Here is a 22486-nt window from a genome sequence, read left to right as displayed (position 1 = left end):
ATTTCTGTGGTTTGGTATGTTTTTAAAATGTGAGCTTAACTATAACGTCCCTGTATCCTTTGTTTTTTTTAAGTGAATTTCTATGTTTTTTTAATTCTATTTCCTAACTATAACGTCCCTGTAACCTTTGGTATTTCCAGTGAATTTGTATGGTTTTTCTAACGTAAAGTAATTTACATTACTATACGGTAATCCAACCACTGCAGCACATGGTCTTTGGCCGTGCACAGCAGCGGTTGGCCACAGGGCTTAGCCTGTGGCCAGTCACCAACCCCACACTGCACACGGCTCTTTAGCCATGCGCGGTGTGAGTTGACAGCAGCCTGTGTCTCTGGGTGTGAGAATTTGTCTGAGAGGGTTTATCTGGGGGTGAGAGTGGTCGTGAGAGTGTGCGTCTGGGTGTGAGTGTGGGTACATCATTGTCGTAGTGACTGCATCAGTGTCTATGGGTCTGTGAGTGGGTGTATGAGGGTTTCAGTGGGTCTGTGAATGGGTGTGAGAGCATCTGTGAGTAGGTGCATCAGTGTCTGGGTGTGACAATGTGTGCAACAGTGTCTTAGTGGGTATATCAGCGTCTGCGAGTGGATGCACAAGGTTCTGATTGGATCTGTGAGTGGGAGAAAGATTGAAAAAGAGAAATTGAGAGAGTGAGAGGGAGACAGATAGAGACTTTTTTAGGCTTTGATGAATGATATGGTTAGAATGAGATATTTCCGGACAAATTGAAAAGAAAATGTATTTGTCAATTAAAAAGAGTGAGATCACCTTTCAGTATGAACCTTAAACTTTTTAAATTTAAAAAAAATGAAAGTAGGGAAATGACCACAGACACACCTGGACTAGAAACCTCAACTTTCAGTGTGAGGGCCTGTGCTCTTAACCATTATGCCATAGGTAACTCCGTCTTGTGTTGAAGTCATTGCATGGAGAGACCATTGCAATGACTATCTCTCTCTCTCCCTGTCTCTCTCTCTCTCTCTCTCTCTCTCTCTCTCTCTCTCTCTCTCTTCCATGCCATCATGGGATGGAAGAGAGAGAGTAACCGGACACTGACACTCTTCTCGACTCTACACCGCTCAACTCTACAACACTCTATGCCGTTCCACTCTGACAGTGTACTCCCTCCACGACACTCCACAATACTATACCATTTCGCTCTATGCCATTCCACTCCACACTACTCATCTCTTAAGCACTCCACACCTCTCTACACCACTCCATAACACCCAACTTTACTCCATGACACTCTACTTTAAGACACTCCACTCCAAGCCACTCTCCTTTACACCACTGTAACCATACTGAACAGCTGCTGGTGTACAACATGGCTAAATCACATTGCAAAGCAAATAGCTCTTCCTGAGGGAGAGACCTATTGGTTTGCCAGTGATTGTTAATTAAGGGTACTGCACCCGAGCCCCTACCTGGCGCAGATATTGAGCTTGTGGATTTCATTTTCCCTCCTGGACCACGGGGATATTTAAAGTGACAAAATGTTGTTGATTGTTTCATTCCCTTCGCCCATTATAGATTTATATTGGCGACATTCTTGGCGACTTAGTTGTACTAATGTCCTTTCATTGGTGTATGACTCCAGTTGAGGTGGTGAGATTACTAAATTGTTGGGGTCAGAACCTTGGGTTTGCCCATCCACTCTTGCCAACGTCTGTTGGTCGATGAAAACTCCTCCTTTAGTGAATTCATTTTCAATTCTCTCTTTCGCTCTTTCTGTTCATTATTAGCAATGTTATTATTGCTTAATGGTATAAGCCTCGGTCATGTTATGTTTCCATTCCTCCATTCGGATTAAAGCACTGTTACATAGATAATTGAAATGCATGACCCACAAGTATATCTATAACCTGTTAATTATAAAGTAAAATTGTATTTTCATCATATGTTTGGTATTTTATCTTTAGATTTCACAGTCTAATGACTATATTATGGTGCTTACAGACTAACATAACATAGAGTGTTTCTAAGAGGCTAACCTTCAGTTCTAAGCCACATAGATACACAACCCCTAATCAGGTTTAAAAGAAAGATATGTTTGGACTGTTCGGGTGTTCATTTTTACCTGTTTAGCATAAGCATATTATCTCACATTAGAAACAGTTCTTAATGTTATATCAATGAAGAGGGAGCTTTTTTTCTTAGAATATAGAGAACATATTTTCCGTCTTAATCTTACTGCAGTTGTTCTCAGTCAAAGGTAGAATTGCACTAACCAGTGTTTGCTCTCCTCAAACCTGGACCAGAATATTTTTGGCAGCTAAATCACATACCGTTACCAGCTGCCCAATTGTATATATATCCTCCATCTGGTTTGCAGCATCTTCATCTGACAATAGGGTTTGGGAGGGGTATCACAACAGGTTCTTGAAATGTGCTCTGGCTTTCTTACTCCATTTACCTCATCACTGTTGGCTGCTGACTCATGCATCACGCTTTAATTTCTTCTCTGCATGGAGGAGAAACCCCTCTTGGGGTTATTCACTTGCATCATGATATTGCCTCTTGGTAGACATTTGCTCTCCAATGGTGTTCCTGTAGTTTACTATATACATGCATTCTTCCTTCCCCACTCTTGACATCTGGTTTTAATTGTGCACCTCTACTTCCTTCTTCACCTGCATACATTTTTTTTTACTCTGCTGGTGGGGAGCGCCTCTCTGACTGCAAATTGGCTGCCTATCTCATTTGGTGTTATCCGCACCAGTGAAGGGGTACAGGTTGATGATATGCAAGAGATAAATGGAGGAAGTGTCCTTGGGAAACCCTGCCTGTTTCACCTGAATCAGATATGACCAGCCCTGCGGTATTGTTGGTTGGCTGTCCCACAGCGCCTGGAAGAGAATACATTGGTCCTTTTGAGGGTTACTTGATGCCGCTCACTCTAAGACTAATATCGAGTACAGCACAAGTATAAACACAGCTAGATCCTTTAAAGTGTGGTTCTTCCGATTCAAGCACCTGTTCTCTGCCCAAAGTGTCAACCTTTCTTCAATGTAACCATGCCATTTTCTTGTTGATTTCAGATTTCAGTAACGTGATCAGCAAGAGTGATGTCAAGTCTCTGGCTGAGGCTGATGAGCAGGAAGTAGTGGCCGAAGTTCAGGTGTGTATCATTAACTACTTTATCTTATAAATGTGCAAACAGTTTATGTCCCCGAGGCTTAGTGAAGAAGATGTATGTCCTATGTAGACCAAGAGAGGCACAATTGTTAATTCCAGAGTAGGATATTGCCATAAAGAAAGTATGACCCTTAATTATGTATTCAATAGTTGTCCCAACCTAGGAGAAGCAGAACTTCCATTATATATTCGAACGAAATATGCACCCCTGGAAGCTATTAAGTTGTTTCAAGAATCATCATTTTATCCCACATTGTTTAATTCTTTTCCATTACACGTGGCTAACACTTATTATTATAAAGTCAATATTAACATACAAAGTATAGTATCTGCTGGTCAAAAAACTAGCTATCTTCAATATAATACATATCATGTGGTTCTTACTTGATGTTTATTGTAATTCTGTTTGAGGTTTGATTTTCTCCTTGAAAATGGCAACGGCAGCTGCTGGATTTTCTATACTGAAACTAGCTCTACACCACATTGTCTCCCCATGCAGAATTAAGGGACATACTGTTATATTCTCAAATACTGAATGTTCCTAGCCACAATCAGGGAAAGAGTTTGTGTTAGAGTGTAAACCATTTGCATCACTCACTGCGCAGTAGAAGGAAACAGTACAATTTAAAGCACAGTACTTGTATCTGATCTGTGAGATACGCACGGCATTTAAAACCACAAGTTCATAAAAGCTGGTCTCAAAATGTCTGTAAAATAACACTAAATTATGGACATGAATGAAATCTGCCTGCTTTGCATCAAGCAGTTTGCTACTAGTCATAGGAAATTCACCAGCCGCTAGAAAGTGTACTTGTACTATTAAAAATTCTGTAATCTTGAAGTACATATAGACTGCACTTTCTTCTGGTGTTAAACCACTCTCCTCTCTAGAGGTGAACTGACGCCACCCTTTCTGAACTCATCGGCTGATTAATGTAAGTTACAAGGGCATTCTTTTGTCTACAAATGGTGGCAGGATGCTTTCTACACTGTGACTGTCAGTTAAAATCAGGCTGCTTTTATAGCGTTAATTAATATGAAAGCAGTAATAACCACTCCAGTCACATGTAAGAGATGCTTTCTTCACCTCCATTAAAGAAATTGATGGAATAGAAGTAGCAATAAACATATTCTGACTATATAAAGCCTAGATACTAAAATGTACCTTTGTTACAAAGACATTATGTAGTTTTGAAGTACACATTCAGACCCTACCTCTGTCTGAAGAGTTACACGCTGGTATTAAAGTATTTCTTAGTATGGTAAAGAAGCAAAAACTGATGGGCGGGAGACTTGAATCAATATTGACCATAAACTGGGCCACAGTTTGTTCGCTCACTGTGCCATTATGGATATGGAGCAACCACATAAAAATCTGGTCTTGGCCCAGTGCAATAATGGATAGTTCATTTCTAAACAAGAGGCTTTATCCTCTTTGAATGGAACTACAAGTATCTCATAGCAAGGTATGCTTAGCCTTATGGGCCTCATCATTGAGATTCAGCTTAGGCCAGTAGCTATGGGACCCACCCCAAATCTGAACCGCTTGTGGGATTGCTTGTATTCCAGTACAGAGGAGTCATGGTCTAGCAGTCTGGCTAGACAGTCCGTGTTGGGTTGCACAAACACCAGTCTGGATATGTGTCATCTCTGACTGGATAGCACAGCCATGCTATATGGAATGGATTTGTCGAAATCTTTCTCCAGGGCGGGACCACTAACTACAGAACCCAGTCGTACTATCGATAGAGGGCCACCCCAAGCTGTTTAGGTGCCTGTAGGCGCTTAATATCCCTGCAGCACTCCTGCAATGTGGGACATCTTTCTTCAAGGTGGTGGCCACGGACTACAGGACCCAGTCATACTAGTGGCAGGGGAGTTGCCCCAGGCTGTTTCCACACCAGGAGATGCTTAATACCTCCGCAGTGCTCCCGAAGTGTGGGATGCGCCCAGGCACGTGCCCTGGCGAAGACCGAGTTAAGAGTGGCCCATCTTGCACCTGTCATTGACTGGAAGAGGCTGGGCTGGCCCAACCCAGAACATCAACCAGAAGGTACTGTTGTCATTTTCTTTTCCCTTGAATGAGATTTTTCCTTAGAAAAGCTTCTCTTGTAGTCCTGCACTATAATGGGGAAGGAAAAGTCAACTGTCAACCCTTCCTTACCTTCCCTACTGGTGCAGTGAACTACACTGGATGGCTTTACAGCGGGCGGTGGGGGTGAATAGTAGGGAAATGGAAATTGGCAGAAAGACATTTCTCTTTCTCCTCTCCCCCTGATGCGCAGCCTCTTTCAGACCCGTCTCCAGCAGCTGTAGACCTGACCTTGTGTTCGCTGAATGTGGGAGCTGGGTTGTCATCTCCGGGCCCAAAGACAAGAGACCAAGCAGGAACAAGGAAGAGAATGGAGGGTGAGGCCCACTGACTCATCTGCCTTTTGAATCAATCAGCCTGGGCCATAATGGAGGGAAAATTGGAGATGGAACCCATGAGTCGGCAGAGTTAGTGGAGGCTGTGTGCAGCTTGGTGGTGTCCTCAATTACTGGCTTGCTGAACCTGTTTTTTGACCTGCTCGAGACGAATGAGAAAGAGTTGGAGAAATTTAATCTCAGTAGAGCAATCTTCTGCTGAAAACCTTCCCACCCCTCCTCAAAGGTCCCCGACATGGCCTAAAACTTTGCATAAAACCTTGCATGGTGCCAGAGTTAGTACCTTGCTAAGCAAAGATCAAGCGATGGGAGCCAGGTATGAACCTGCGGGAAAGGAGCCTGAGCTGCTTGGCAGTGCACCAGGTGCAAGAAATCCCAAAGAGCTACCCAGGTGCCACCCAGAGACTTTAAGGCATAGTACAACTAACTTTGTACCCCAACTCCCGTCTGAGTGCACCCCTTTTGTCCTGGTATTGAAAGATGTTCGAGGCTTAGCACCACACTTGACAGAAAGTTATTCCACTTTGAAAAATAAAGTGCTACACTGTTTGAAGAATAAAACTGGATGGGTAATTCACTACTCTAGGGAAATTTTGATAAGAGCAACACCCTGGATTGGGCCGGGAAAAAAGGAATCCTGTGGGGACTGCCTCAACATCAACTTTAAGTCACCTTACCTAGTTCAATCCTTACTGAAGTTTTTCTCTTCGCAAGGCCGTGTCTCAGGCTCCATTCGGGTACTTCCATTTCTTTCGACCAACAGCTTTTTCCTTTATATAAAGACAAGGAAACCCTTGTCAGCCAAGAAGGATGATTCAAGAATTTAATGTTGAAACTCAGAACTCCTTTGAGCCACTTGCCACCTTAGAAGATCAGGACTGAATGTCAGGTAGTCAGGAACATATCAGGACATAGTGGGGTGAAAGACACTTGTGTTGGAGATGGGGGAGTGGGTGTATGGGCCCTTGGAGGCTCTTCCTATATGGCGCAAGCGATCTCTACACCCATTTTAAGTGGCCTGGTTTGCTGTGGGGTAGAAAGGTGGGGGCTTAGGCTCATGTCATGGAATATAGTTGATATCCATAACTGGTTTGCAAACCTGGATTGAATTTCCGAAACGGGGAAAGCACACATTATTTTACTGTAGGAAACATGGTCCCAGAATGACTTTAGTGTGGAGGGGTATTGCTCCTTTTGCAGCAGAGCTCTACCCTCAAGTCCAGGGTGTGCTAAGGGGTGATTAGCTATTCTAATCTCGGTCAAACTGGCAGGCATTTCAGGTAGCATTATTATCCACTCTGCTCATTATCAGATAATTCTCCTACAGATTCTGTACTTTTTGACTTGATTTTGATAAATGTATATAATAATATATTTAATACTAGAGTAACGGAAGTAATTGAGGACCGTTGTAGAATCCTTCTCTGAAGGCTATAATAGGGAGAAGCTTATTGTTTAGGCCGGTGATTTCAACGGTAAGTTGTGCAGCTCTAATAAACCCTCATCCTGTGGAGCTAAAGACAAGAAGGGAGGGGGCACTGCGCACTTTCATCAATCGTGAATTGGGGACTTCATGAACATGTTTATGGTCTCTAGAAATTTGGCATTAGCAAAAGAACTTAGGAGGATATGGTCCTCTGTTGCTTCCTCACCTTTATAAGAGGTTTCAGGGGTAGTGAGATCGATTTTGCATCCTGTCCCTGGATTTGGCGGCAATCATATTGGATTACTAGGTTATGGCCTTCTGTGTTAGTGATCATAACCCTTTGCTTTTGACTCTTGATTTATACTTGGGCAGCAAAGATGGGATTCGGGAGACCTTACCACTATACAATTCACACAATAAAGGTGTAAGAAGTAAATGGTAGACAATAAATAAGGGATCCTTTCTGACCAATTTGGTTAAGGACAATGTCATTTATTTATTTTGACATTTTTTGTGTGTGCAAAATTGACCTCTGTGGATGAGCCCCTAAAGCAGATTGTTGATGCCTTTATTTCCCTCTGTGTGGCTGTTGACAATGGCTTGCGGTGCAATAGATCAGTTAAGCCATCACCTCCCCTTAGGTTTTTCAATCATGGGTGCACTAGAGCTCAAAAGAAGTTAAAGGTAACTCATCCTGTGATGGAGAGGAGGTTATGGAAGCAAGAAGGTCCTACAAAGCTACCCTGGAGTCTAGGAGATCTGAGCTGAGGAGGCTGCCGGGGAGTAACTGGGAAAGGCCACCATACTGAGGGATAGCGTCTCCCTTTGGAAGGTGGTTAACCAACGTCTTTTTACTGGTTTGGATAAACCAACTTTAGACACAGTGATCTCAGCTGATGTACAACCCGACCATTTTAACAATATTTTTAATCCTGAAAACATAGCTCTCGGTAATTTTTTGTTGAGATGCTAATCATAATGCAAGGATGTATGAGAATCCAAGCAACTCTATTTAGGTAAAGGATGTTATTGCTGCCATTAACCACAGCCCAGCTGAAAGGCCCCCTGGACCTGATGGAGTACCTCTGGACCGTCTTAAAGAAAATATTTTGCTCTGGGCCCCCATTCTACCTAATGTCTTTAAAGCCTTGACAAAAGGGGATTTAATCCCTTCTTGGTCTGAAGCCAAAGTTGACCCTACTTTTAAGAAGGGAAACCGGACCTTGCCAGTATGTTACCGTCCAATCTCCCTTCTGGAAAGTTCCTTAAAAGTTTTGGGAAGGGTCCTTGCATCTCAACTGGAAGCCTGGTCAAAAGCCCAGTATGGTTTCCGTCCAGGAGTTGGCACTGTTGAGTAGTACCTTCACTTACAGCTGACCATAGGAAAATATGTAAAGGCTAGGAGAGGTTCCATTTACCTGGCAGTTACTGATCTCGCCTCTGCCTTCAACTTGCTACCCAGGGGGAAAATGTGGGAGGACATGGCCGGGATGGGAACTGACCAGGGCTTGATAGGACTCCTACAAAAAATGCACTGGTACTCTACCATAAGGGTTGGGTATGGCAAAGATGGGGAACATTTGATCACACCTAAGAGTTAATACGGAGTGTCATGGCCTCCCTTTTGTTCTTTATCTATATTAACAATTTAGAATCAGTCTTGACCAAATTAGGAAAAGACCTGCCCAGAATTAAGTCAAGGCCCTTGACAGTTCTGTATGCAGATGATGCTGTTTTAATGGCAAGGACCGCTAATTGATTACAGCTTTTTTTAGACGGATTTTATAATTTTATTTGGGGGAGGGGGGTCTTAAAATGAATCGACAAAAATTATTTCTGTTTCTATGGGATCCTCCTAAGAGTGAAGACTTTCACGTACTTGGGCCTTTCTTTGACCAAAACTCATCTTGGCAAAGTTTGCACCAGTCTAGGGCTGCCCAGACTCAAGGAGCCATGGAGTCAGCCTTCCTGTTTGCTAGAAGGCTGGTTCAAAAACCGATCAAAGAAATGACTGAAATTTACCAGAGTAAATGTGACTTTGTGGCGACCTATGGTGAAGGAGTGTGGTGATACAAAGGCCTTGGGCCATTATAGCAGGTTAAAGATACATTTGTATGTAGATAGCTGACTGACCCACAGTCAATCTCTGCCTTTATGTGCCTTCCAGAGCTGGGCCTGGCCCGTTTGGGAGAGGAGATAAAGCTGGAACCCCCATTATTATGGCTAAGGGTGTGGGGCAACCCGGACGCACAATTAACAAGAAATGTTATGGAGGATTGTTTCTCCTTGGATAATGTGTTTACAATACCATGGTTTAGCTATTTTAGGAAATAATTTATAGAGCTAGGCCTTATCGAATTGGTCGCCAACCCGGCAAGTACAAACTCCAAGGCCGCTCCCAAAGTGAAAGAAGCTTTCCAGATTAGACAGGGCAGACTTCACCAGGCTTCTTTTGATAAACTGACCAGAAGTGCCAAATATATTACAATTATATGTCGCTTGGGTGTGAACCGTATCTTTCTTCATTCCATAACTGGAATGCTAGGTTATACTTAACAAGATTGCTATTTAGTTTTCGCACCTTCTAGTTGCCTTTCTCAGGAATGTAGCCTAGGGAAGTCACATTGCTATGATGCCCATGTAACAATATTGCCTCGCAAAGCACAATGCACTTTATTGTATTTTGCAGTTTGTATTCTCACGCCAGGAAATGTTTTTTGCTTCCAATTTGCAGTTCTTCTATTTTATTCTTACAAGGAGGCTTTTGGGCACCTGCAAAATTTGGCGAACATGTTGATCTGTGTGGCAGTGGGAATTTTCGTCATGCAATGGTGGTCAGAAACAAATATGGAATAGTTTAATTCTTGTTCCCCATTGTTTTAGTAGGATTTTCAGAGTTGTAGTTCTAATTCCAGACCCACCCTGGAATTTTAGTCTGTTTTTATATCGGCTTTTATACCGGATTCATGATGTTTGATAGTATCATTAAGTTTTTATGAATATGTTCCTTTCCTCCATCTTATTTATATAGATGATGATTTCGATTTGGTGTGCATGAGCTTAATGAAATTGTAATATGTATGACATTTTTTTATAGCACTTCTATGGCTTGTAAGGCAAATAAACGTTGAAGATGATGATGAGCTCATCCACCCTAATTTTTATTGATTCTGATTTATTTGAGCATTTGTTCCATCACTTACCCACTGCACTGTCTAACAGAGTCTGAAACTGCAACTGCGCAATCTGTGAGTTGATGCTGGATTACCACAGCAATTAATGAACTCCACTTTCATGATAAGAGAATATGAGCCAAGAGATTGCTTTTTTGGGGGGACTCTATTGTAGAGGTACCTATACTTCCCTTCCTTGCTGCCTTAAACCAGCTGAGACCATGTATATCCTATCAAAATATTTTGCCCTCCCCCTTTACGAGTTTAACAATCCCTTTGACTTTGTAACACTTTAGTTTGAGAGGAGATTCACTATTACACTAAAACAATGCATGTTCAAGCCTAAATGCTGGTGTTTTGTGTTTGATTTCAATAGGAGTTTTATGGAGATTACATCGCTGTGAATCCACATGTGTTTTCGCTAAACATTCTGGGTTGCTGTCAGGTAGGAAGCACCATATCAATGTATTTTTGATAATTGAGGTGAACTAGTTAGCATATTTATTTGAATTTTTAACAATTGAAAGGCTCAGAATGGTAGTGATTCTTAATCTTTATAGAAGATCATTTCTTTCACCTAGATTAGAAAATGGGAGCTAACCAATTGTTAGACCGTGTTCATCTATAGGAGTAGTAGACTTCATTCCTAAAGTTATCTGCACATGTACGTAAGACTTACAAGTGCAAATAGCCCCATTTACAAGTGGAAAACACTTTTTGGATTCAGAAAACTTGTTCTTTAACAGATTTACTCACCTTGAGGTTTCAGTGGAAGGTAATATACCCTGTGGGTAGTTTGTGATCATTCCATGGCAGTAATGCAATAAAGACCTGTGCACAACCACAAAGTAAAACATTTGTGGGTATTCACAAACCAGTTTTCAATCATTTCCCACACTGTAAGTGGCTAAAGCTGTAATCCTGACAAAGGCAAAGATAGGACACCCCCACAACCGCAAAATGATCAGATAATTTTGTGAATAGAAATAGTAAGACCCTTTCCACTCTGGAAATAGTCAGTGATTCACTCCGGCCAAGAGCAGGGAAAAACCCCTTTTCTAGGTATGAAGGGAAAATGAGGGCCCCTCACAATTGATCAGGTTTTGGGGAAGGGGTTGCATCACTTTAGAAAGTGCACACGCATTTACATAATTTTTACATTTAAGACTGTGGAAGAGGGATACCCAAAACTTTTGCAGGATTACACCTGGTAGCTATAATTCAGTGTAACCTGGGAATGTTTTGTGATATCCTGAAATGAGTAAACCACCCATGCCAGGTCATAAAGCTCCAGGTTCAGGGACATTAATTTCTTTAGGAAGCAGCCTAGTGCTGACTGCAACTGAAAGCAAGCATAGATTACTTGGATGATGCAAAGCACATATGTTGTGGTAACGTCTACACAATGCTGTCATTGGAAGGTGCCATCAGATATAGGGCACAAATTTACTTCATAAATCGTTGAAGTGGTTGGTCAGTTTCAGGTAATAAGATATTATATGTACATTTTGGGCCCCTTGGTATTTATGCTTATCAGTGTCTTTTAAGGAAAAAGATTAGCAGGTACGCCTACACATTTGCTGTTTCTGTGTGATGTCATCAATATTAATGTCAATCTCTTCAGCTTAGTTGTGCATTCAGGCACAGCATTGGTGCACGCACGGCGACTTGGTGTCGGTGGTGTTACTAGGATGTAATTAAGGTTTTGTGTTGACTCAATCCACTGTAGCTCAGCTCAGACTTCCGACAGTGGAGCAAATTTTGATTATAAAGTTTGTTTAAGGAAAGATTACCGGCAGCAAGCCATAAAACACGTATGAGTTTAACTGGTAGGCTTCAGTTACAAAAAATCTTAATATATATTTTTTTAAACTGTTAGGCATGTACACCTCTTTCAATTGATGGTTTATCTAAGGTATTTTTCTTCCAGCATAGATCATATATTTTTGTTTCTCTCAGGGCCGGAACTGGGATCCTGTGCAGCTGTCCAGAACCACCCAAGGACTGACAGCTTTGCTGTTGTCTTTGAAGAAATGTCCTATGATACGCTACCAGTTGTCCTCTGACACGGCTAAGAGACTTGCTGAAGGAGTCAAGGTAAGGTTTGTGTGTGCTATTCTCTCCATGGCCAGTCATTCATTTGTCTACCTATTCATTTGACTACCAGGATTGTTCCCCCAAGCCTCTTTGATGTACCAACATATTTTATAGGCTCTGGAGCTTACAAAAGAAAGCATTGGCGTCACCACTGGTGAACATGAGGAGTCTGAATTGATCTCTTTAGAAAACAGAGATGATTTAGGATTGTTTTGGTCGTACTATAAATAGTTCAGTCATGCCAAGGAGTGTGGTCTGGTTTTGGTTTAATACCACAAGGGTCAAGAAAACAACATTTCTCTTTCACCTGCCCCAATTAATATAAAGTATATTTTTTAATCAATATGGTAATCAAGTCAATGAGATGTTGGGGATGGGTGAACCATTCCACAGAGGAGCAAATTCCTAGGAATAAAAATAACTTCCACATCAAGCTGTCTTTCACCTTGGGGAGGTAAGTTTTCATAGTTCTCAATGGAACTGACACCGATATGAGCAAGTTATCTGACATGTGACAATGAAAAGGAGTTTTAATGGAAAAGTTAATCAAGTATACCTTTATACATTCTCCCATTGTTATACCCGCTTCCCCCTGGCACAGACTTTATCCCTGCCCGTTCCACGTTGAGATTACTCTCTTATTTGCACGGGTCGCTTTCATCAGGTGAGACTGACCAGCTCATTTGTGTCTTCTCTTACTAGCAAGTCATCACAAAGGAGTATGAGCTCTTTGACTTCCGAAGGACTGAGGTGCCACCACTACTACTGATCTTGGATCGCTGTGACGATGCCATTACACCTCTTTTAAATCAGGTGAGATTTGTTCACTACAAAAGAAATTTGTCAAGCACAGATACAGTTGTGAAACTCCATCAGTCAGTATTTCAGTTCATAGCATGGGACATGTTGTTGCAAGCTGATTTTCTGTTCAAGTCACCAATTGGGATGGAGTGTGCAAAGGACAGATTTGCTGAGGTTATATTTTACTGCGTCCTCTTGTTCCAGAAAGGATTCACTAATAAAAAATTGCAAGAATTAAAATCAAACAATTATCAATTCATAGTTTCCTCAAAACTGCAAATAGTTCTTAAAATGTATTTATTTATTGTGTTACTTAGAATTTTATAGAATACTATCAACCTCATTACAAGTTTGGCAGTCCGACCGTCGGACCACCAATACGGTGCTACTACATCTTCTGCACTAATGATAGTTGTAAGCCTGCTTATGAACATGAGTTTCTCATTCAATCTATCTTCACCTCCTCCTACCTACCTTAATCCCTTTCTCCTTTCATATCTTTTTCCCCTTTCAATCTTTCTAATCACTACTGCTGCCTCTTGTCATCCCCATCTCTTTGCTCACTTTTAACTAAATCCTCCTTTTCCATTCCCCAACCTCCATTTAATCTTCTTGACCTCTTGCTGTCTCATTACTCCTTTCACATTTATAACCTTGTTGTCTCTTCTCACTGTCGCTCATCTCCTTCCAACTATTCTCTCCAGAACTCTTTATCAGCTCCCTTTCTGTATCCTCCAAATCCCCTTTTACTTATTCTGAACCCCTTTCTCATGTGTCCTTATTTCCTTCACCCTTCTTGTTTTTTTCTCTCCCTGTTTACTTTCATACTCTATTTTTGTATCCCATCCTCTGTGCTCCATTTCTCCCATACCTTCTCCTCTACAGCTCATCTTTTCTTCCTCTCGATTTGTCTGCCCTGTACATTTCTACACTATCTCCCACAACCAGTCAGTCCTCAAGCTTGCCTTTCCCTTTCTCTTCTATATATTCTCCCTCCTCACTCATCTTATCTCTTTCTTTCCATTATTTTTGTTCCCCTCATCTTCTCTAACTTCATTTCTCATCGCTGCTCTTTCTTTCTGTACTTTAACCTTCCTATTGTCGTTATCGTTTACTTTTTACCTGGCGTATTCCTTCCTCCACTACAGTTTCGACCCCATAGACCTCACCTCTCCTTCTGTGCCGTTATTTTCTAGGAAAGAGTAATCACAGACATAGGACAGAGCTAGGCACTGGTTAAAAAATACTGAGCGGTGTGTTTAAATAATGCGAATCCGGTCCAACCCATGCATGGTTTCCTCAAACTTCTGGGTCCCTTTGCCATTGCACCAGCTTGCACCGTTGCTAACCTTGCCTCTGTAATGAAGGCAATAAAGCTGTTGTTTTAGCAACAGTGAAAATAAAATCAAAACTAAGTGTTACTCCTAAACATTATGCTAAGAATGAAACACAATCTTCGTCATATATGTTTATATTTCAACATTTTGGTTTGCTGTAACACAATGTGTAATTTATTACTTTCACAGTAACCTTTAATCTAACTCAGTTGTCCAGTGATTTCCAGGATGTAATTTGTATGAACATTCAGGGAGAAGTTGGAGTTTGTAAAACATGCTAAATAGAGAGTTCTGTGATGCCTTTCATTCTACCAAGAGCACCTCACACATCCTACCAGTGCCAGTCCCTTGCTACTCAGCGCTGGCATTGTCTCAAACTGATCAGCAAAGTCCCTTCATAGTAACTGTGCCAGCCAGCACATTGTTCACCAGTGCCATCTCTTATACTGGACAGCAGCACCCATTACTTAACAAATATTTTTTTATGCTTCTACTTATGGCATCACTATATTGCATATCAACATTACATTATATATGTGTATGGAATGGGTAGCTTTGTTTACAACACCTAAATGTGGGTTAAATAAAAAATACAATTAAATTGTAGTTGTGGTTGTGAATTAAAACCGGACATCCAGCGAAATTACCAAGTTGTGGTTAAGATCACATTCCATAACTCAAACAACAAACATGCAAACCATGAGTCACACACCAAATGTGATGCTTGTGACCTGACCCTTTATGTGACAAATTAAATTACAAATGTTGTAGTAATCTTAAAGAGAAGGTAAATATTGTATTACTTTCAGCACTGTAAAAAACATTACTATGAATGTAGTAATATTTATTGGTTTGAGTATGGTTAATTAAGTATTTCTCCCTTTTTCGTATTAGTATAATGTTAAGTTACAAGCATTTGGGATGTGAGTTATGGTTTTGCATGTCCATTGTGTGACTTATAGTGTGCATGTCTGTTTTAAGAATTTGAATTATGAATTGCAGTCAGTTTACCACATGTAACAGTTTCTTCCTATCAGGTCCTGTACCTAACCTGCTGCGGGTAGCCATCGGTCATATGCAGCAAAGTGTTTGCCAAAGATGTTGTCCTACAGCCAAAATACGTGCCTAGCCTGCCATAGTCAGTCAGCCCCCACTGCTGATGGTTGCTGGTTTCTGATCCTGGCAATTGTCCAGGCTCTTTTAAAAAAAAAATGTTTTTTAGGGTTTGCAGATTCCATTATGGGGTTTGTAATTGCTCGCTGACTCGTGGACCATTATTGGATCTTCAGTGGGGTCTGAAAACCGTGTTTTGGGCCTACAAATCCTCCAAAAAGTCGAGAACATGCCAATGAAGTTTGATGTTCCTCTAGGTTATGAGGCTTGACACAAGTTTGCAGTCCCTGGCCAGAGAACTCCTGAGTGGGTGGGAGCTGTGGGCCTCGATGAGGGCTGCAACCCAAGCCCTGAGGTCTGTGAACCCAAAGTAAAATTGGCTATAAATATATATAATATATTCACTAAAAAAACAAAGGTTACAGGGATGTTATAGTTAGGTTCAGGTTTTATACCCCACATAATCATAGAAATTAAGCAGTTATAATTACTTTAGGACACGAGTTATAGTTAATTGAGATAACTGAAACTATAACTGCTGAATTTCTGTGGTTTTGTGTGTGTAAAATCTGAACCGAACTTTTAGGTCTCTGTAACCTTTGGCTTTTTAGTAATATTTATTCTAAGTTCTAAGGTTTTTTTTTTTTTTTAAATTCTATTTCTTAATTATAACATCCCTGTAATTTTTGTTTTTTGTTTTATTTCAGTGAACTTCTATAGGTTTTTTTATTGTAAATTAATATTTAATTACCTTACATGAATCCAGCCACTGCAGCGCATGGCTGGGGTTGGCCACATGGCCACAAAGACAGCTAACACACTGCCCCCCATCCTGGCTGATTTTGGCCCAGGGGACGACATACCCCAGGCACGGTGCATTTTTGGGGGGAGGGGGGCATAGGGCCCCCTTCCCCCAAGCTGATTTCGGCTCTGGGGACCATATCCCCCAGGGCCCAGCACTATATTCAATGGGAAATGGCGTACGTAGTCCCCTCCCTGGGCTGATTTTGGCCCCAAGGACCCCTTTCCCTGAGGCCCAAACATTTTGCAGAGGAGGGAGTATGTGTCCCCCCTACCCACGCAAATTTTGGCCCCAGAGACCACATCCTCTGAGGCCTGGTACATATTTTTAGGGGAGGAGATATGTGGCCTCCCTCCCAAGACTGTGTTTGGCCCTGGAGACCCCATGTTCTGGTGCCCACCACTATATTTATGGGGGAGGGCGGGCATGCAGCACCCCTCCCCGGAACGATGTTTGCCCCAGGGCTCCCACCCCCCTGGGGCCAGGCCAATTACAAAAGGGGGAGGGGGGCCACAAGGCCACCTCCCCCGGGCTGATTTTGGCTCCATGGACCCTATCCCTCGGGCCCAGACATTAGTTAAAGGGAGGGGGTGTGTCCTTCCTCCCAGGGGCTCCCCACCCAGACCCAGGGGCATGGCAGCCAACAAAAGGTAAGTGCCCTAATGTCCACCCAGGGCGCCCACCATATCCCTGTTCGGGCCACAGTGGAAGCCCCAAGGCCCTGCAGCCCCATGTGGCTTTATATATATATATATATATTACCTAGTGGCAGTCGCCACTAGGTAGTTACAATTAGGACCTAGTTTCTATAGAAAAATCGTTTTTTTACTTGCCAATCAATATTTTTGGTGCCGCTTGAGTTTCTATAGAAAAAAGTGTTTTTGCCTATATCTTTGGTGCTGGTTGACAAAACCTCTTGCATTCCCTTCCTAAGTCTGAACCCTAGCTACTTACTTGGGCAGGGGTGTAATGCACTAATATGTTAATGCTTAAGACTCCCAGGTCTATTTTGTATATTTCTCATAATACTACTTAATTATTCCTTTACATATCTCTGTTTTGTACTTTCTAGTGGACATACCAGGCAATGGTGCATGAACTACTGGGGATAAACAACAATCGTATTGACCTTTCCCGAGTACCTGGAATCAACAAAGACCTGCGAGAAGTTGTGCTGTCTGCGGAGAATGATGAGTTCTATGCTAACGTATGTTCTGTCTTCATCATGTGGTGTCCTGATGGGAGGAGGGTGGATCTGACCAGGGAGAAATGCAGCCCGTGAACCATATAACGTGTCAATAAAACCTGGCTCCAGTTATCTTATACTCGATCATGGCTGGACCCTACTTATGGAACCCAGCTCTTATTGAACGGCAGGTTGCGCTTACCCTAAAGCTCAGATTCAGGTGCCACTTTTGCCAACATTTGCTCTACAATATTATATCCTCCTTCCAAGTGAAGTCTGTAATCATGCTTTGGGCAGTTAGGAAGCTGTTAATGGGTCAAAATTACAATGGTAAAGTCACTGAAGGGCAGCTCACTTGGTTAAGATTTAGAGCCAGTGTCTCACGGTGGTTAATGTTGATCATTTCTTTCTAGTTTCAAACTTTGTTTATCTTTATGCTTTACTGTTTAACTTGCTGTGGCTTAAAAGACGTGGGCAGAATGCGTTTTAATAAAGTTTGAAAGCTGGGCGGACAATAATTTTCTGTTCTCCAGACGAATGTTTACCTTTGTAAATTTTCTCATTTAAATTTGAAATTGAAATTAGTTTTATTGCTCTTGATTTATGCAATTATATCTTCAGTCGCATAATAATATGAACAGTTGAACATCAAATTCCTTAAAGTGAACTACAGTTTTCTGCAAGTTGTGTGAAGAAGCAAAGAACGGCAGGAGTGAGCATGATGGGGCCTGAAAGTTTGGGACTTCAGTAATGGATCAAATGTTTAACAGAAAAAAAACTGTGTTTGAGGACACAAAGTTTAAATGTATTTCAAAATGGAATGGTTTTTGCTTGAGGAACCACTATCATTTATCATAAAAATAAATATTTATTCTGACTTGAAATGGCATCCTGTAAGTGTTAGAAAAAGTTTCCTTTAGGGATGCTCAAAACTAGAGTTTTAGCTGGAATCTTTACCCTGATTACTAATACTCAGAATTGACTCCTGAGGAATGCAAAACCAATACAATGTCCTTTTCTAATGACCAGTGTACTGCCAAGCAATACTTTCTTTCTTCGCCCCTTTCATTATTTTGCCCACCTATTTTTCTCTAGCTCACTTTCTCTTTTGTTCCTTCATTTATTTTTCTTTTCTTATTGCTTACTCTCTCTCACTCTCTTTGTCTCCCCGTTTATTGTCTTACTCTTTCTCCTTTATGCTTCTCTTTTGTCTTTTCTCTCTCCCCTCCCATTCCTTGCACAACTCTCGACTTTTTTCCTCATTTCTGTTGTCACTCTTTGCTTTGTTTCTGTCTTTCCCCCTCGCTTAATTCTCTCGCTCTAACCTTGAGGTTTGCTGGCATCACTTCATCTGGCCTTTCTTCATTACTGTAGGACCTTGGAAGACTTCCTTTCCCAAGGCTCTTTGAATGAGTAGTCCAGTGTACTCAAAAAGTATAGTATTTTAATTTGTTATATATATGTTTTCCCTTGTGCAGAACATGTACATGAACTTCGGAGAGATTGGGACCAACATCAAAAACCTAATGGAAGATTTTCAGAAGAAAAAACCCAAGGACCAGCAGAAACTTGAGTCCATTGCAGACATGAAGGTAAACAATAATGAATGCAAAGTAGGGAACAATGTGATATATAAATCCCTGCACTAGTTCACCAAATGTCCTATACTTTCAGCTGTCATGAGGGCCACCAGTATCTTGCACTTTCACAATCCATCTGTTGTGGAATGTATGGGATTACTTATTTCTGTGTAGAGAGTGCATTAATACAGTCTGTTTTTATAAATTATAAATAAATAATTTACCCCAAATTTTGAAACTGTCTTGTAGAACTTGTAATACTTTATCTGTATACCCTGCTATTGTAATTTTATCATGCCAGTTGCTTGCTGAGTTTCTAACCACAGTTGGGCCCAAAGGGTGTTGTTATCATTTTTACGACAAAACCCATCCAATATGTGAGTTTTGTGTGATTTAATAATCACAACTGATGTTTATGTATCATACATTTGGATAAATTACCTTTCAAAACAAAGATAATAATTGTGACTGGAAACCTGTTCTAAAGCTGGTTACATCCTTTGATCCATCATTCATCCTCATACTGCATTATAGTTTTAGAAACTTCTATCACTGTAAATGTGTTCTTTTTCACCAATTTACTTTTCATGTGTTGTGATGGTTTTAGTTCTAGTCCAAAAGAAAGAGAAATCATTGATTTACTTAAGTGGTTCACAAATCTTAGTTTATTCCCTAAACACTCCAAGCTTTCAACCTTCATTGTTGGTGCACTGAAGCAAATTAATATATCAGTTTACTGTAGACTGTCAACACATACACACACATATGTATATGGCAATTGCCACTAGGCAGTCATAGTTAGAAACATGTTTTCATAGAAAAAGCATTTTTTACTTGCCTACATCTTTGGCATCGTTTGACGGATCTTCCTGAAGTTTTCTAAAAAAAAAAAGTGTGCCAGTGATTCTTGTTGTCCATGGGAAGTTTCGAGGCGACTTGTCAAGTGGGGGCTGAGAAAAAGGTGGAGGTAAAAAAAATTGCATTTCCCATGTTCATTTCCATAGGTGTTTTGAACAAGACTACAGTACCGCTGGACGGAATTACACCAAATTTGGCAGAAAGCTAGATTTTGTTCCACAGATTGTGCTTGTGGTTATTTGGTGTAAATATGTCCAGTAGTTTACGAGAAATGGAAGAAAATCCACATTTGTATATCTGAGGTTTCAGATATTCATGCAAATAGAAGCTTTGTAATTGGCTGGCCACAACCTGAACAGGAAGTTGTGGATGCCATTTTAAGGTCCTGGGACACGGTCCCTGGGGCTGAAAAACAGAATTAAAAGTAGCAAAAGGGGTCAGGATGGCGGTACCCTAACCCCAGGGGTGTGAAACAGGGGTGTTTGATGGTCAAATTATGGGTTTAAACACTCACACACCCAGTCACATACTCATGCACCCACTTAGACCCACTCATAGACAGACACACCAACTTTCAGACCCACTCAGGCACTCACAGATCCACTGACAAAGTTAGGCCCTGTGGCAAACCCCGCTGCGGTGGTTATAAGGGCTTGGCTTCAGGGCCTGGGCACAGGCCATGCCCTGCGGAGAACACCTGCCATGTGCGGTTTTTGACCGTGCGCGGCGATGGTTGGATTACTATATACTGATAAAAATTACTTTACATTAAAAAAACATAGAAATTCACTGAAGAAACAATGGTTACAGGAAAGTAATAGTTAGGTTCTGAATTTACTACTTAGAAATTCAGCAGTTATAGTTAGAGTTATTTTAAGTAACTATAACTCCCGGCCTAAGGTAACTATAACTTGCGCTTTTGCCATGCACAGCTAATTACTCTACATATTATATCACTGATGACACCTTCTATGGCATCTTACCTATTATCACTGCAACCTTTACAATAAAATTATTGATGAGAAAACTGTGCAAGGTGAGGGCGCTGGTCATAGTTACCTTAGGGCACGAGTTATAGCTCAAACTATAGCTGCTGAATTTCTGTGGCTTTGTACGAGTAAATTCAGAACTAAACTATAACCTCCCTGGAACCTTTGTTTTTTCAGTGAATATCAACAGAAATCTATTAAATGGAGAGCAGTTCCTTTACAGACTTTCCTGTAAAAATGACAACATTCTTTGTCACTCTCTAGCTCAGCATGGATGGTACTGTGCTTATCCTATGCTTAAAAACTCTACTAGAGAAACAGACATTTGAGAATAGTAGATTCAGAGTGTTCGTGGTGTTGCAGGGTGCGCCATAAAAGGAGCTGCTCTCTACCTAAACTTGAGAACTAGCTTGACTTCCCTGCTTCATTTTGTGCATAATTTATGCTGTACTGTAAGCCTAAAAAAAGGTATGTGTTGTGATGTGTGTGAGAGCAAGCTCCTATGACAGTGATTCACATTGTTCCATTTGGCCTCGATAACCATGACCCTCGCATCAGCTTGATTTTGTGGCTGTATCTGTTCAACAAGTTATTGGTCTAGGTCAGTAAGAAGCACAACTATCACTCACAAATCTAGAGTCACTCATTGTAACAGGGCTGCACCCAGTGTCTGCCATTTCAGTGCTTATTTTTTCCAGAAGAGAATATGATGCTCTTAGGGAAGCACAATGCCCTCTTAAGCAAGAATGCAGCTAAAGGAAAGCAAATTACTGTATCTCTAAACATGCTGTTCCATTTAAAACATATATTCAAGATAACATCTAACACCTTTGATCTAGGTTCATGTACCCAACATGGGAAATCTACAATAAGGGAAGCTGAAAACTGTTCCAAATTAATAGTAAACTTTTTTGTAAGGTACTTCCTTAGCTGGTGATTGCTAAGCCTTCTTAGGTTTTGTGTTCTAGCCACAATTGTTCCCTTCAACCACAGTGATTATCTTCATTTGTTTTTGCAGGCCTTTGTTGAGAATTATCCTCAATTTAAGAAGATGTCCGGCACTGTGTCAAAGCATGTTACTGTGGTGGGGGAACTATCCCGATTGGTCAGTGAGCGGCACTTGATGGAGGTGTCTGAGGTGGAACAAGAGCTGGCCTGCCAGAACGATCATTCGAGTGCTCTCCAGGTATGATTATTAATCACACTCCTGTCTTGGCAGTTCACTAATTCCACACTTTTGATTAAAAGCAGATCTTTAAAGCTGAAGTTTCACACTTTGTTTTAACATGCTCCAAAATTACAGAAAGTAAATAAAAGTGCAAAGACGTAAGATATGTATTTAACTTCCTAAAAAACTCAAATTTCTTACATGGTGGAAAAGGAAAAACCTTTGTCAAGGCAGAATGCAAAAAGGAATTGCTTACTATACCAAACCACTTCACCTGTAATTAATAGTTGGGATTGTATTTATTTTTTGCATAGCTAGTAAAAACTATTGCATACTTCATGAACAACAAGATATAAGATACCAAGATGAAAGGCCATTTACGTTACTCAGCAAT

The 22486-nt window shown here is 41.1% G+C and overlaps 1 protein-coding gene across 3 annotated transcripts in view; it reads left to right on the top strand.

Annotated features, from left to right (window-relative positions):
- The window catches only part of VPS45 (vacuolar protein sorting 45 homolog), a 430890-nt gene that overhangs the window by 297207 nt on the left and 111197 nt on the right, over nucleotides 1-22486 (top strand). For all 3 annotated transcript variants that reach the window (XM_069218226.1, XM_069218227.1, XM_069218225.1), the window contains 7 exons: nucleotides 3039-3118; nucleotides 10538-10606; nucleotides 12121-12258; nucleotides 12961-13071; nucleotides 17384-17518; nucleotides 18976-19089; nucleotides 21943-22110. In XM_069218226.1, the coding sequence (XP_069074327.1) occupies nucleotides 3039-3118; nucleotides 10538-10606; nucleotides 12121-12258; nucleotides 12961-13071; nucleotides 17384-17518; nucleotides 18976-19089; nucleotides 21943-22110 (815 nt within the window). The remainder of the gene's footprint in view (nucleotides 1-3038; nucleotides 3119-10537; nucleotides 10607-12120; nucleotides 12259-12960; nucleotides 13072-17383; nucleotides 17519-18975; nucleotides 19090-21942; nucleotides 22111-22486) is intronic.

This window comes from Pleurodeles waltl, chromosome 12 (genome assembly GCF_031143425.1).
Source record: "Pleurodeles waltl isolate 20211129_DDA chromosome 12, aPleWal1.hap1.20221129, whole genome shotgun sequence".
NCBI classification, from domain to species: Eukaryota; Metazoa; Chordata; class Amphibia; order Caudata; family Salamandridae; genus Pleurodeles; species Pleurodeles waltl.
This window is presented reverse-complemented; position numbering and strand designations above follow the sequence as displayed.